Source organism: Amblyomma maculatum, chromosome 1 (assembly GCF_055883805.1).
Source record: "Amblyomma maculatum isolate TAMU_Amacu chromosome 1, ASM5588380v1, whole genome shotgun sequence".
Taxonomy (NCBI): Eukaryota; Metazoa; Arthropoda; class Arachnida; order Ixodida; family Ixodidae; genus Amblyomma; species Amblyomma maculatum.
In genome coordinates, this window is record NC_139344.1 from 140,696,676 (window position 1) to 140,712,457 (window position 15,782).

The following is a 15,782-nucleotide window of genomic DNA, read 5'->3' on the forward strand; positions in this document are numbered from 1 at the left end:
TCGTCGATGTCAGCTTCGTTGGTGGACGCCGCGGCTGGACCGTGCCGATCGGCGTCAACTTCGGTGTTACCGCAAGTGTCTGCGGTTCCAGTGGATGCGCCTGGACTTAGCCCTTCGAAAATATCACCTTTTGATGCTCTGCGAGTCGCTTCAAATTCTGTGTCGTCGGAAGCGGCCCAGCCGGCTGAGCTAAGCCTAACGACGACTTCGGCGTTTCCGCACGTCGCTTCAGCGCCGACGGACGCGGCTAAACCGAGCTCGCGTGTTCAACGTTTGGACACGCGATTTCATGCATTGACCCAGGAAGGCGTGTATGGATATATATCCATCGAAAAGGACTGCCTCAACCATGTCCACAAGCGGATGGGGACGGCTCTTCGCAACTTGGTTGAGAAAAAGAAGGCACAAGGGCAATCTCTTGGTGGAAAGGGCAACCTTACCCAAGAAAAGATAAAAAAGATCACCAATTACTATGGGTATGCCTTGCGGAGCCATAGCCACGACGTCGCAGGCATGAAAAAGGCAGTGCAAGCTACGCTGTTGCACCTGACCTCGAAAGATGAAGCCCCAGATCACAGTTGCTGTCCTCAAGGAGTTGATTCATGGTGTGCCTTCAATCGTGCTTTGGCAAACCAGGTGGAGCCTCCACCACACAAAAACCCTCTGCCAGGCCATGTTCGCACTGCGCTTGAGACAGTTTTTGCCAGGCTGGGCAACGAGGCCCTTTTGAAGCGCTGCAAAGATGGCATGACACAGAATGCTATCGAGTGCCTGCACTCTGTTATCTGGAGCCAATGCTCTAAAAACACGCATGACTCTTTTGCTGGCTGTTCACAGGGCTGTTGCAGAAGCAGTTTCTCGCTTCAATCAAAGGATGGCAGCAACCAGCAGAGCTGTTGCAGAGTAGCTTGGTTATAGCCCTGGCAGGTGCCTCATTCGTAGGAGCCTTGAAAAAGATAAACAGAAGCTGTGCAGGTCTGATAAGGGTCACACCGATAGTGAAAAGGTGAAGAAGAAGATGGCCAAGAGGCACAGGCCTGACAAAACCCAAGACTACTGCCCAGGACTTATGTGAATGATTTAAGATTCAGAGACTGTAGCAAGTGACTTTCTGAGCATCTTTTTTTTGTCAAGTGCCAATGCCATACATAGATTTTCACAGCCATTACATGAACAGATTTATGTAAATTTGGTGTCATTTTGTTCACCAATAACTGGGCTGCATGCTAAAGCATTAAATCTTTCCATGTGATTGGAAAACAAAAGTGGCACAGTGAGTAAAACTTTGAATGCAGTTTTCTCAGCTTTGTTTATTTGGTAAAAAGCCTTTCCTTACGGAACTTTTCATAATGTTTGCATGCACGGATTTTATTGAACTTGGTATCATTTTTTTCAGTAAAATCTCAGCTACATCCTAAAGCTTTCCGTTTTCGATAAAGTCTGATAGACTAGCAATTAGATCAGATGTAAACTAATTACTCCCACATTGTCTTTTTTCTCCCAACTTTGTTATTCATTCATTACCTATATAATGACTTCTTAAAAATTTCCTTAGCTTTAGGATGTGCAGTAGGCTCTTGGAAATGACAGCATATTTTTAAAACCAGTTTTTTTAATTAAGAAATTGCCGTAATGGCCCGTAAGAAAAGACACTATGTGCAGTACATTATCTTGCCATATTTTCATGTCTAGATGAGGTATCCTGGCTCATGCGGCGAATACATTTATCATTTATTGCATTTTAAAGACAAAACAGCAAAAAGTGACGCCATGTTCATGCAAGGCTATGATTTTCACATGAAATCAAACTGGTTGTATTTGTAGCCACGTCCTCTACTTAAGAGGTACTTGCACTAGTTGTAAAAAAGTTTTGTAAGTGCAAAACATTAAATGAAGAGATGATAAGAGAGAGATGGAAGCTATTTCAGTGTTTTTTTTCATAAAGCAGATACAGTCGACGACCGATTTTTCGGACTCACAACGGACCACGAAAATGTCAGAAAAAAACAAATGTGCACCAAAAAAGCTCAATTTATTGCCTATTGTTCACTTTGAGGCCGGAAATAGTCATGAATGCTTTTCTGCACCACGCTCCGCTGCCGTGCTAACAGGTCCACCTGAATTTCGCTTGCATCAGCTCAGCTTGCGTCGGCTACGCTGCTGCAGGTGAGTCATCATCGTCCTCGCTCTCAGACTCCACAAGCACTTGGTGAATAATTCCTGTATCTATGAGCCCAGAGCACAGTTCCAACTGGTGGTCCACGTCTGTGAACTTTGAAAACGGGACGGCCGATGGAATTTCGACACCAGCAGTGCGAAGGTCATGAATGAACTGCTCACTGCCAGACAACTGCTCGACGACGCTCTCCTCGTCCAAGGCAGCAGACTCGTCATTCAGCACAAATCCCGCGTCACGGAAGCAACTGCGCAGCGCTGTGTGTGCTACAGACTTCCACGCATCGGTGAAGGTACTAAGTGCTTCAAGCAAATCGACAGAGTAGGTTTTCCCACTGTCGAGGCACACCACAACCACCAAACACTGAATCACAACACCGAATCCGTTGAGTGCCTTTTCGCTGTCGCGTTGCACGAAAAAAAAACAACAAATCTTATAAAATCCGGAAACAGAACTAAAGCCGATTCAATAAAATGCGAGCCACAGTAGCAGTAGCGACAGAACGTAGTTCTCGCATCAGCATGACCACGACTAGGCCTACATGGCAAACACACAGAGGAACAGGCCCCCCAGTAGAAGCGATCACGCTTAAAAAAAAAAAAGCACTCCAGCAGCGACATTGTCTTGGAAACGGAAGCTGCTAGGCAAATATTATAGCCTCGATCCAGCGTGTTTAGCTAAGGAGCGGCACGCAAGGCCGGCACCGTTTCGAGGCTATCAAAGGAAAAAGTAAACAAACGAGATGGCGGCGACACCGCTCAAAATGTGTGGCAGTTGGCCCGGCTGACGCTTGGAATGTCCGAAAAATCGAATACCTCTCTTTAGTGTGTCCGAAATTTTGAGCAGAGTAATAAATTGAATTTATAAGGTATGTCCTGGGGCCGGGAAAAAGTCAGAATAATCAAGCATGTCCGAAAAATCGGTCGTCGACTGTAGACGTGTTCAGCAAGTGCCCATTTAAGGGGGGACGCAGGTCTTAAACTGGTCAAAAAATGGGCGAAAAATTGATTTTGAGAAAAATGCATTTTCGGAATGTCTGTACCTCTGAGCACTAGCCTTCAAAATATAAACACTGAATTCGATCGGGAAATACGGTAAAATCGACTTTTAAAACGCCACGGGAGCCTCGAAATGGCCAAAAAAGGGGTGAGAATTGTTCGAACTTCCCGCGCGCGCCGCGGGTGAAGCAGCCGGCTGGCCGCCGCCATCTTGGACTTGTTTTGAAGCTTGTTTCTTTGTGCGCATTTTGCGACATCTCCAAATGACGTCGCTCAAACAGAACGACCACCGTCGCGGGTTTTCCGAAAGCCGTTTCGGGTCCGCTGATTGGCTGGAGCGCGCGCTCGCGCTTCCCATTGGCCAGCGCGACTGACGCCATTTTTTTTGTTTGCTTGTTTTTAACGTTCTTCGTCGCGGCTGCTGTTTCGCTCGTTTATGATGAGCTTTCGCGATCGTTATCAGTCATTCCCGCAGCCGGTGCTGGTCTTTAGACGTAGCTCGGTAGACGTAGCCGTATCAGGAGTGTATTGAAAACGGAAGCGCCTAGCGAGTGCGCGTCGAAGAACGAGTGCGGCGGCAGCGGCGGCGCGCTGCCAGGGTCGCGTGGCGTGTTCTCCGACCTAGCTGCAGCACGTCCGGCGGCATATAATCGTTTGCGAGCGGTTCAGAGGCATCAAAGATAGCATCGATAGATTTACCAGTTCAGCTGATACTCATGGTCCTCACCGACGCTACCACTTCATTGCTTTTTTATCGCGTCGCCTCCGACGACAGGCGAGCCTGACATCGCGCCGTTGCCCGCGTTCATTTTCCGCGGACAGTTTCGCTTCGTTTTTTTTTTTTTTTTTTGCAGATTGTCTAAGTAATCGCGTCGCTGCGCTCAAGGGGTGTGAAAGTTCGAGCTTTAGCTCCAGCAAGGGACTCCGCGTGCGGCCCTGCATGCGCTGTACAGCAAAGTAGCAAAGTTTCATTCTGCAACATTAGCCAATTTATTAGGTCATTCCAGTATGCCGCTGTGCTTTAGCCTTAAACTTTGTGCAGGTTTATTAATATTGCAAGACCGTTTTATCGTAATTTTGAGTATCTGTTTGCCTTGAAGGGCACTGCCACAGGCATATGAAGTTGTAAATAAAGCTTCTCCCGCTGGTTCCAGTGGCGGTATACTTAGACTTTGTGGCAAGCTTTTACCAGTATTTGGGGAGGGTACTGTTATATGTTTAGTATATAGCCTTCCTCATAAAGAACAAAGCCTCACAACGATTCCATTTATATTACCATAGCTGCAGTGTAGCAAAAGTTAAAGGTTGTCTCAAAATGCAAATACGTTTTTCTCAGTGCTGTTTCTGGACACTGCACTCAGCCTTACTGTGCTTTTTCTCTACATTGTCGCCGAGTGACAATGACAAATTTAGCACCACTGCAGTCATATTGAAAAGATCAGGGGGTGATCCAACACTCTATCGAGATTTTTTCAAATTGCCATTAAAATAATATTGCATGTCAAAAAATTTTGCTGATTTCCTAATGGCATACCCTACCTTGGCCATGGGTAATAGGGATAGTTTCAGTTTTAGTTGACATATTCAAAATCCAAAGACAGTTTTGGAAATCGGAAGAGCACGACATTTTTGGTGAGAAATATCACAGTGAGGCTACTGATTGTTCAAGTTATAATATGTGGTCAAACTTCAAATGCCGTTTTCTCAGTTTCATATTTTTGGTCGATCTCTACAGTCTTACGCAGGGTTTTGATAACTTCTTTTTAGTTCACACAAATAACTTTGGTACCATTTTCTTCAGAGAGAAATGAGGTACCCGATAACATTTTTAGTTTTTTAGTTTAGGCAATGGATAAATGTCAATTTGAGATTAGCTTAATGAGTTCGTTTCAAATAATGCAGCCTTTTACTCTCACCATAGTATGTGAGAATGACATGCCTTTTTGAGGAAAACGAAGGATGTCATCGGGTATGGGAAGACTTTGGCTATCAATCTATGTAATTAAAAGCAACGAAATGCAATGAGAAAGTTCATTAAAGCTGCGTAAGAAATTCACTAATTATGCTCTGGACTTTGTTAGATAACTTTTGATCTAATACCACCAGCTCAATTATAATTACATTTTTGAAATCAGGAGAGAAAACCACATTTGTGTGCAAAGGTTCGTGAGATTCTAGCCATAACTAAAAAAGTTAGTTTTAAGACCCTTGTCCCCCCTTAACTACCAGACAGCATCTTCAGGAGCATGTCATCACCAACAACTGATATGGTAAAGACCCTGATATAGTAAAGATTTTTGCTGGTCCCAGTGACTTTACTATAAAAGGGTTCTACTGTTATATTTAAATTCAATTGTTTTCAAGCATTCAACAACCTGCAAGCACTCTGCCTTGCTGCTGTACAGGCACAACTGCTTAGAAGGGGGATGTACTGCAGGTGCCATTCACATTTACAGCTGCTCTGAAAATTGTCATAAACTGAGCAAATTTACTAAACATGTTTCCTTACCTTCTTGATGAGGGTGAGTTTTATTTGAGGCTTCTGACACATACTCTGCTGCCGCAATGCAGCTTCTCGTGCCTGCCGCTGGGCCACTTCTTCCTCAAAGCCAGCAAGGTCTAACGGTGGAGGCAGAAGGTCCCGGAAGCTGGGAATCATGGTGGGAATCAACGCTGGAGCTGCTTGAGGCGGCAGGGGTAACTTCGAGGCACCCTTTGGAAGCGGGTCTTTCTCCAGTCGTTTCTTAGATCCCTCAGGACCTGCATGATCACAAATGCACCAAAAATTGATCAGTGCTTCCAAGCTTAAAATATAACACCAAGCGAGCAGTCCAAAGGCGCTTTCCATTTCAAACCCTAATCTAATTTTAGTGGTTGGTAAAATTTGAGAGAAATTCATACCTGGAAAAAAGCTTACCCAGCTGCTTTCTAGATGTTTATTTCATTGCTGAGATAACGAACACAAAAATGAACACAAAACAGCGATGAGGCCCAGGTATAAGCTCCTGGTTACAGCTCCGATTATAAGACATTATGCAGACAGCGTGAAACCATAGCGTAACTGGAACTTTTGCAAAAACAAATATGCCTACTATTCTATCTGTCAAAATGAAGTATGTTTTTCTTTTTTCTCATATGTTATATGCCTTGTGCACTATATAATGAGGTCGTTTTGAGGATTGCTGATTTTCATTGAAGTGATACTTTCCTCCACTCTGGTTCCTGCCACTTTCTTCCATTGCGGCATACAGCAGAAAATGTGTGCCTTTTCGTGGAAGTGAGAATGTTAATGACATACCAGTTGAATCCCGCCACAACAAATACCGCGACAACGAAATTTCCCTGACAACAAAGAATTTTTTGTTCCCCGTCAGTATTCCATAGAAATTAATGCTCGAAATTTTTCTGAACGAACCATTTTTGCGGCGTCTTTCCCATTCCACAAAATTTTCGTGAGCAAAATCGAAACCGAAACACGTTTTACTGGCGAGACAAAAGTTCAAGTCAAATCCAAAGCCACAGTCAGCACGCAATCACGTGATTGTACAGTAAAACCTCGTTAATTCGAACTCGGTTAATTCGAACTGACGCTCGGGTCACGGCATGGCCCTATGTATTTCAATAGGAGAAAACGCCCGATAATTCGAACATGCTAGTATTCACAACGGTCAATTCGAATTAGGAGCTCGTGGCTCACACAGCTCCTCGCAGACAGAAGTCTGCCCATACCGTGTACAATGCGCAGAAAGATTACTAAAGACGCAAAAAACAAAATCTTTCAAATCTGCCCGCACGCACGAGACGAGGTGCGCACTCGAAAGTCACAGCGAGCATTCCGGTGCATGCCGTAGCAGGTTTTCGCTGCCGGGTGCCGCCAGGCTCCATCACACCAACGGTCCGGCGCAAGCCGTTGCAGGTTTTGGCTGCACCGCAGTTGCTGGGTACGCTTTTGACAAGCCTGTTTTCTTTTTGTCCTGCGGTCACGTTGTGTGCACAACGCAGTTGTCGGTGTCGTGCATTTGTTCGTGCCGCGGTGGTCCAAGTTTTACCGTTTTCATTGCCTCACCGCTTTGCCAGCGACGACTCATCGATTGTGATAGCCATGGCAAACCGCGGTAAATACACGGCAAAGGACCTCAAGACGAAAATGGAGATTTTGAGAGGTGGAACGTGGTGTCCTATACAAGACGGATATAGCCAAAAAGTACGACATCAAGCAGAGCACGCTGTCAACGTATCTCAGGAACAAGCAATCAATCAGTGCTGCCTTTCGTAAAGACGTTATGGAGCCCTCTCGCAAAAGGCTACGGACGTCGGCCCATCCCGAAGTGGAGAGTGCCGTAATGGCATGAATAAAAGAAGTTCGCAGCCGGAACATTCCGTTAAGCGGGCCCATAATTGCTGCGAAGGCTGGCTGTTGCGTTTCAATGCGCGTCACGGGCTGACATTTAGAAACGTTTGTGGGGGAGTCAGCTGAAGTCGACAAGGAAACGTGTGAACAGTGGGTCTCCAGTGAACTGAAGGAACTGCTCGCTGATTATGCGCTCAGCGATGTATTCAATGCTGACGAGACGGCGCTGTATTGCAAATTGCTCCCCAACAAGACCATCACTTACAAAGGCAACACTTGTGCTGGCGGAAAGAAAGCAAAGAAAGAATCACCGTCATGATGTGCGCAAATGCGACCGGCAAGGCAGAGAAGCCTTGCTGTTTTAAAGGCATCAAGACGCTTCCTGTTGATTACACCACAAACAAAGTCGTGGATGACACGGGAAATTTTCACCGACTGGCTGCGCAAGCTAGACAGGAAATTCGCTGCACAGAACAGGAATGTTCTCATGTTCGTGGACAACTGTACACCTCATTGTGACGTCAGTGGACTGACAGCAATCCGCTTGGCATTTTTGCCTAAAAACACGGCTTCTGTGCTCCAGCCTATGGATCTTAGAGTTATTCAGAACTTAAAAACACTTTACAGGCGCTACCTCCTAGAGAGACTTCTTTGTTTGGACAGTGGCAAGTCGTACGACATCTATTTGCTTGGAGCTGTCCACATGCTGGCATCATCGTGGAATACTGTCAAGCCGGAAACTATCAAAAATTGTTTCCGCAAGTGTGGCTTTGGTGACGCCCCAGAAGCATGCAGCGCGGAGGTAGCGGGCTTCGTCTGATGATGACTCCGTCGTGCTCAACCGTGGGTACGTGGCTTTGTCGGAGGGTGTCGCCTTTGAAGCTTACGTTGACTTTGACAACGGTGTGGAGACGTCCGGGCCCTTGAGTGATGAGGATATAATCGCGGCTGCATGTGCTCCACAGGGCTCACTGGTGGCGAACACGGCTGAAAGTGATGAAGAGTCCGACGAAGGCGACGATCTGGTGCCACCCCATAGTGCATGTGAAGTAGCGTCGGCGCTCGATCTCGCTGCACGATACTTCTCCACCGATAATTCCAATCCTGCGCTGGAACTCTTGGGCAAGCTGCAGTCGATGCTTGTGGAGTCGCGGCACAAGAACCGCAAGCAAACGCACATTACCGATTATTTTTCTGTGTAAATAAACAAGTTCTGAAGCTCGCTACTCCCACGAATGCATTCTGGTTCTTGTTTGCGGCGCATGACTGACCGATTAGTCCCGTTCATTCGCCGTTGTGGCTCGATTGCAAAAATTATCGGAATCTCCCTCCGTAAACGTGCAGTAGCGCCTAGCCCTCTTTACTCATGGAAATGAGTCAACATGTGGGCTCGGCCAGCACGGTGGGCCACGATGGCGCTCATTCCAGTGCCCGAATGTTAATTCGAACTCCGCTTAATTCGAACAATTTTCTTGGCCCCTTCGAGTTTGAATTAACGAGCTTTTACTGTATTTCCACCTGTTCCACCATTTTGGCCTTGTTTCGTGATCGCGTCAAGGTCAATGTAAATGGTTGCGTTACTTGGAAGAAAATGCGTGCAGCTGCCTATTGCCAGCGGCATCAACATGATGATGAGGGCCCCTGCGAACTGTGTGGCCAACTACTAAAGCACAAAAAATAAGATCTGCCAGAACTCCAAAGAACTAGAAAGGAAATATAATACAGTCGAACCCGGATATATCGAACTCGAAGGGGATCGCGAAATAGTTCGATATATCGATAATTCGACATGCAGAAATCGGCTTGTGACGGCACTTACGATGCGAAAGAATGATACCGTATTTGTCGCGTAATCAACCCACTCGTATAATGAACCCACCCTCCACTTTTGCACCGAGAATCTAAAAAAAAAAATCAAAATGCGTTAAAGCTAGCTCGCTCACATGCAAGCGATCTCAGCGATGAGCGGCAGCGACAGAGCGAAAAATTTCAAACTTGTTGGAACTGCGTCCCTCTCGTTGCTCGAGCCACCGCGGCAGCTCAAAACAAGGCTTCTGTGTCGCTGCGGCAAAAATCGCGAGCGTTTTCGCTTGCATGTCCATGGCGCGCGTCACTCCGTTTCGGTCGTCTCATCCACAGCTCATTTCTTGGCAGCGTGCCAAGATGCTGTGCAGCAATAACTTCGGGGCGCGTTTATCTTTTGATAGCTCCTGCGGTGGCGGGGAGCGAACTTGGCAGAGTGCCCCTGATGGCTTGATTGCACAAGCCTGGTTCGATTTATCACGCCGCGCTTGGGGCGGGCGTCACGATCGCAACAGCTGACCGCGTGCTTTCGTTGATTCATACATGCAAGAATAAACGACTCCCGCAAAAAAAAAAAAAGACACCGCCGGTTCTTAACGTCCGAACAGCACAACGATAAGAAAGGATGACTCGCAAAAAGAAAAACAAAGAGCTGCCGCTTTTTAACGTCCGCAGGCGCCATAGAGGGTTCGCAACACACGCTGGAGAGAGCGTCCGACGCCTGTCTGAATACAAGCTGAGCTCGTAGCGCGTGCTGAAGGAGAGATATAGCTTGGCAAAAGGAGGGCACACCCACGCACATGGCTTGCAAACGTCATGCGTTGGCGCGCGGGAAACGATAACTGCAGATGCGCGCGCCTTCGGGGAATGGGCGCGGCGTTGCCCAGACCAGCCGTCGCCGAACTGACTCCTCTCATTCCTTCCGCACTTGGCTTGAAAACGGCACGCGGCAAACGGCCAAAGGTGATGCGATCGTCTTTGGGGAAGGCACACTTTCCAGTGCGTGGTGTGGAGTTCGATATATCGAACGACCGGTGAAATTAAGTTCGATATATGACGTGGCTTTTCTATACTTTAACATGGGATTTTCAAGGGGATATTCCGTGAGTTCGATATAACCAAAATTCGATATATCCGGGTTCAACTGTATTCACACTCAGGAATGAATGCAGTTTTCGTTTATTGCGTAAGAAAAAAACGTCATATTTATAATAATAACTTGTTTCTAACGGCCTCTCTCAGCCATTTAGTATCCGCTGCGTAGTTGCCCAAAGCTCAGAATGGCTCAGACCAAAGCTTTTTCATCCGCGGGATGGGTGAGTCATTGTCCCCGGTTCAACGCTCATCGTTGCGTGCTGCGTACAGAGTGGGTTATCTGTACCAAACAGTCAGTATTTCGTTCTGCTGGTTGTGGTAGAGCTTTACAGCAAAGCGAAGACTGTGTGTTCCCAATGAGAAACTGATTGCCGTTGCATGTGCGCATTTCCGGATGATGGGACAATGCTACGTCACAGCTCGGCAACTCGGCTCGGCCAGCTCGGCCTCCCAGGCACGTCGCAAAAGTGGTGGCTGTTTTACGGATACACGTCTGCATGAGCGGCGTATCGCTGCATCTGTTTTAACTGAACGGTGAAGGTGAGATTTTATTGCCCCCAAGACGCATGTCGCATTGCGCAAAGCCTTCCGTTCTGCTCCCTTTGCTGCGTGTTTTGCTTACTGCGTCGTATTACCGCACTAACGTTCGCTGAATGTGCTTTAGCTGTTATCACAGGGATGTTCCTATTGTCAATGGGATCTTTCTCATGAACATGTTAAATGCTGAAGTTGTAAATTTGTAGCCTCACATTGACTCCTCTCAGTGACAAATGAAGTGAGAGTAAAATAATGGAATCACGAACAGGGCGAGAGTTATTGAAGCGAAGCTATATCGCAGATTTTTTGCACTTGTCAGACGCATTAAGGGGGGACACGGCTCTTTGGCACCGAAAATCGGCCTGAAAATCGGATTTTCAATTTTTTCATTTTCGTATTCCTCGCACCATTCCGCATCTGCACGCAAATTTTCATCCTTATACCCCGCGTATTTATGAAGTTATAGCGATTAAAAAATGCAGTACCACACCCACTGCCCTTTAAATTGTGGACAAACGACACCCAATTTCGATCGCCCGGCGCATGAGAACTACGCGCTCCACCGCGGCAATTTTGGTCTCGTTCGAAAGCGCGCGCTTTCGGCTTATTTTTTCTTTCGGAAAGCAACCCTGTGCGCTCCGCCTTCCCCATAAAAAACAAACAAAAAGATAGCATGCAGCGCGCGCTACTATTGGCCGGTTAAGGCACGTGATCAAAATGGCGTCGTTTGGTTGGTTCCGGCAAGCTAGCCCTGAAATGCGGACTCCCAGTGATGCCATTTTGTCTTTCTGCCGACCACGCTAGTGCAACGCGAGAGTCATGCCAGGCGCGAAGAAGTACCGCTCTTTGCACAAGTTCGGGCGAAAGCAACCAAAGAAACGCGTTAAGGGGGGACACGGCTCTTTGGCACCGAAAATCGGCCTGAAAATCGGATTTTCAATTTTTTCATTTTCGTATTCCTCGCACTATTCCGCATCTGCACGCAAATTTTCATCCTTATACCCCGCGTATTTATGAAGTTATAGCGATTAAAAAATGCAGTACCACACCCACTGCCCTTTAAATTGTGGACAAACGACACCCAATTTCGATCGCCCGGCGCATGAGAACTACGCGCTCCACCGCGGCGATTTTGGTCTCGTTCGAAAGCGCGCGTTTTCGGCTTATTTTTTCTTTCGGAAAGCAACCCTGTGCGCTCCGCCTTCCCCATAAAAAACAAACAAAAAGATAGCATGCAGCGCGCGCTACTATTGGCCGGTTAAGGCACGTGATCAAAATGGCGTCGTTTGGTTGGTTCCGGCAAGCTAGCCCTGAAATGCGGACTCCCAGTGACGCCATTTTGTCTTTCTGCCGACCACGCTAGTGCAACGCGAGAGTCATGCCAGGCGCGAAGAAGTACCGCTCTTTGCACAAGTTCGGGCGAAAGCAACCAAAGAAACGCGTTAAGAATGCGACTTCGTTGCATACTGTGCAAGAAGCAAGTGCCAGTGCTGCGGGATTGTGTGACGATCACGTTGCGGGCGGCGACGCTTCTCCGATTCCGCTGGACAACGGCGCCGTTCTTCGTGCCGACTGCAGTCGTGTACGTATTGATACCGCGCCTGTCACTAACAGTGACATAACTCAAGTGAGTGCCCGTGAGCAGGCTACGCTTGATAGACTGGTATCGACGCCGGCGACGGCACGAAAGACCGCGCTGTTCGCCGATGCAAGTGGTGCGTCCGCAGAGTCAGATGCGGACGGAACAGCCTCCTATGCGGTAATTGACCTCAGCATTGTGAATATCCTTCTGGATGCCGTGCGGTGCAAAACGTGTCGTGGATGCGTGTGTTTAATTACCAGCGACCGGAGCTATGGCCTCGCCGTAAAACTGATCGTGCTGTGCGACAACTGCGGTGAGATTGCGGCCGAGTGGAACTCGCGGAGGGTTGACGGCGAGAAAAGGTGCAATCCTTTTGAGCTGAATATTCTGGCTAGTCGAGCAATGCTGTCGACCGGTAACGGCCAGACAGCAATGAACGATATCTTTTCGGCGATGGGGTTGTCGCGGCGCAGGATGCACAACAAGACGTTTCAACGGCATCTGAAGAACACACTGCAACCCGCTGCTACCCGAGCCGCCACGACCGCTATGGCACAAGCCGCGCAGGCAGTGGCGAAGGTCTACGATGACTTGTGTTTTGGGCATAGGGGGAACATTGCTGTGTGCTACGACGGCACATGGATGACGCGCGGACACTCATCACATATAGGCGTCGGTGCCGTGGTGGAACTCTTCACTGGTTACGTGCTTGATTATGTGGTGTTGTCAAACTTTTGTCTGGGCTGCGAAATTGGTCCCAAGCCAAACACTGATGGCTACGAACTTTGGAAATCACGCCACCAGTGCCAAAAAAACACCAACTCCAAGGCTGGTCAAATGGAAGTAGAGGCTGGCAAAATTCTGTTTGAAAGATCTCTGCAGCGCCACAACATGCGCTACACAACCATGCTATGCGATGGGGACAGTCGCACGTTCAGTGCTCTTAAAGATGCTGCAATCTATGGCTACATTGAAATAGTCAAAGAGGACTGCATAAATCACGTGCACAAGCGTATGGGAGCAGCTTTGCGCAACCTCTTGCAGAGACACAAGGGTGCAGGGAAGCAAAGTCTTGGCGGCAGAGGAAGGCTGACAGCTGATCTAGTTGACAAGCTGGCAATATATTATGGCCGAGCGCTTCGATCAAATGTAGGTGATGTGGATGCCATGCAGCGAGCTGTGATGGCGACATATTACCACATCACATCTACTGATGACTGCCCCAAACACAGTTTGTGTCCTACCGGTGAGAAGTCATGGTGCCGCCACAACGCTGCAAAGGCAAAAGAGGAGCCTGCACCAAAGCACAATTACAGTCTGCCAAGAGATGTGGCTGATGCTCTTTTGCCTGTTTATAGTCGTTTATCAGAGAAGAGCCTGCTGCAGAGGTGCATTCGGGGGAAGACCCAAAACTCGAACGAAAGCTTCCACTCGGTCATCTGGACCTTGATCCACAAAGAGCGGCACTCATCACTGTTTGCTGTGGAAGCAGCCACAGCAGAAGCTGTGCTGTGCTTCAATGCCGGCTGCAAGCATACAGCAGCAGCAATTCTGCAAGAATGCAGTACAAATGTGACAGCAACTGGGTCCAGGAGAGCTGAAGAAAAGGACTTGCACCGTAGCGTACGTTCTGCAAAGAAGCGGGCGGCTTCGCTTGGCGTTGCTAAAACAGAAAAAAGAAAACACCGCGACAGCATGCACCCCGACTATGCTCCTGGTGCATTTTAATAGCATGAGGTCTTTGGGGTTGCCCTTCCTGATTAAATGCCATGAGGCTTGAGTGCTTCCGACAATCCCCCAATTTTGGTAGTGTTGCATTTTTTAAAGATCAATATCTCTGGTCCTGTTCTTGCTATTGCTTTAAAAATTTTTTTTTCTAGAAAGGGAATCCTGCGAGTCTCATGAAACCAAGGTAAATGCAGTGACGACAAAAGAAAATTTGCTGAGAAGGTTATGTTGTCTTCGGTACCCAAATGGAATTTTCCTTTCAAGCGTTTCCTATTGCGTAACTTTGGCTCAAATTGGCATAGGCCATTAATTTTCGCTTCAGATCACTTTCCACCTGTTTCTGATCTTGTTGACATATCAATCATTGACATAATTTACACCTACATGCTGTGAAGTGTTTTTCCTCGTTTTCTCAAAACTGCAATTTTGAGGGTGCTGCAATTTTGGAGGAGAGATATCTCTTAGTCTATTTGTGCTATAGCTCTCATTCTTGTCTTGTTAGAAAGAGAAAACCTTCGACAGTGCCGTAGGACAAAAATATGTACAGTTATTATGCGGCAACATTTACCGAATTAATTATCAATCTTAGGTGCCAACCTGGGCTTTTATTCATAAAAGTTTGACTTATTGTAACTTTGGTTCAAATTCTTCTACCACGTTAATTCATGACTAGCGGCACTCTATGATCCTTCTAGATCACTCTGGCAGGGCTATTCTCCTCATGCCATAAAGTGTTTAGTAATTAACTCACCTCCAAACGAAGAACATGAATTAGGGATTATTTTGAAAGCTATTTCATCTACAAGAAAACTAATCAGATATTTGAAATCAGCATGCAAAAGTACATTAATGGTGCAAGTTTCAGTCAGATCCACCCATAAATAAGGAAAAAAGTTTTAAGAGGGGTGTCCCCCCTTAAGAATGCGACTTCGTTGCATACTGTGCAAGAAGCAAGTGCCAGTGCTGCGGGATTGTGTGACGATCACGTTGCGGGCGGCGACGCTTCTCCGATTCCGCTGGACAACGGCGCCGTTCTTCGTGCCGACTGCAGTCGTGTACGTATTGATACCGCGCCTGTCACTAACAGTGACATAACTCAAGTGAGTGCCCGTGAGCAGGCTACGCTTGATAGACTGGTATCGACGCCGGCGACGGCACGAAAGACCGCGCTGTTCGCCGATGCAAGTGGTGCGTCCGCAGAGTCAGATGCGGACGGAACAGCCTCCTATGCGGTAATTGACCTCAGCATTTTGAATATCCTCCTGGATGCCGTGCGGTGCAAAACGTGTCGTGGATGCGTGCGTTTAATTACCAGCGACCGGAGCTATGGCCTCGCCGTAAAACTGATCGTGCTGTGCGACAACTGCGGTGAGATTGCGGCCGAGTGGAACTCGCGGAGGGTTGACGGCGAGAAAAGGTGCAATCCTTTTGAGCTGAATATTCTGGCTAGTCGAGCAATGCTGTCGACCGGTAACGGCCAGACAGCAATGAACGATATCTTTTCGGCGATGG

At 47.5% G+C, this 15,782-nt stretch overlaps 1 protein-coding gene across 7 annotated transcripts in view; it reads right to left on the reverse strand.

The window, feature by feature from the left end:
- The window catches only part of LOC146204170 (uncharacterized), a 158,351-nt gene that overhangs the window by 11,309 nt on the left and 131,260 nt on the right, over positions 1-15,782 (reverse strand). For all 7 annotated transcript variants that reach the window (XM_084589109.1, XM_084589107.1, XM_084589112.1 and 4 more), the window contains one exon: positions 5,684-5,934. In XM_084589109.1, coding sequence (XP_084445235.1) covers positions 5,684-5,934 — 251 coding nt within the window. The remainder of the gene's footprint in view (positions 1-5,683; positions 5,935-15,782) is intronic.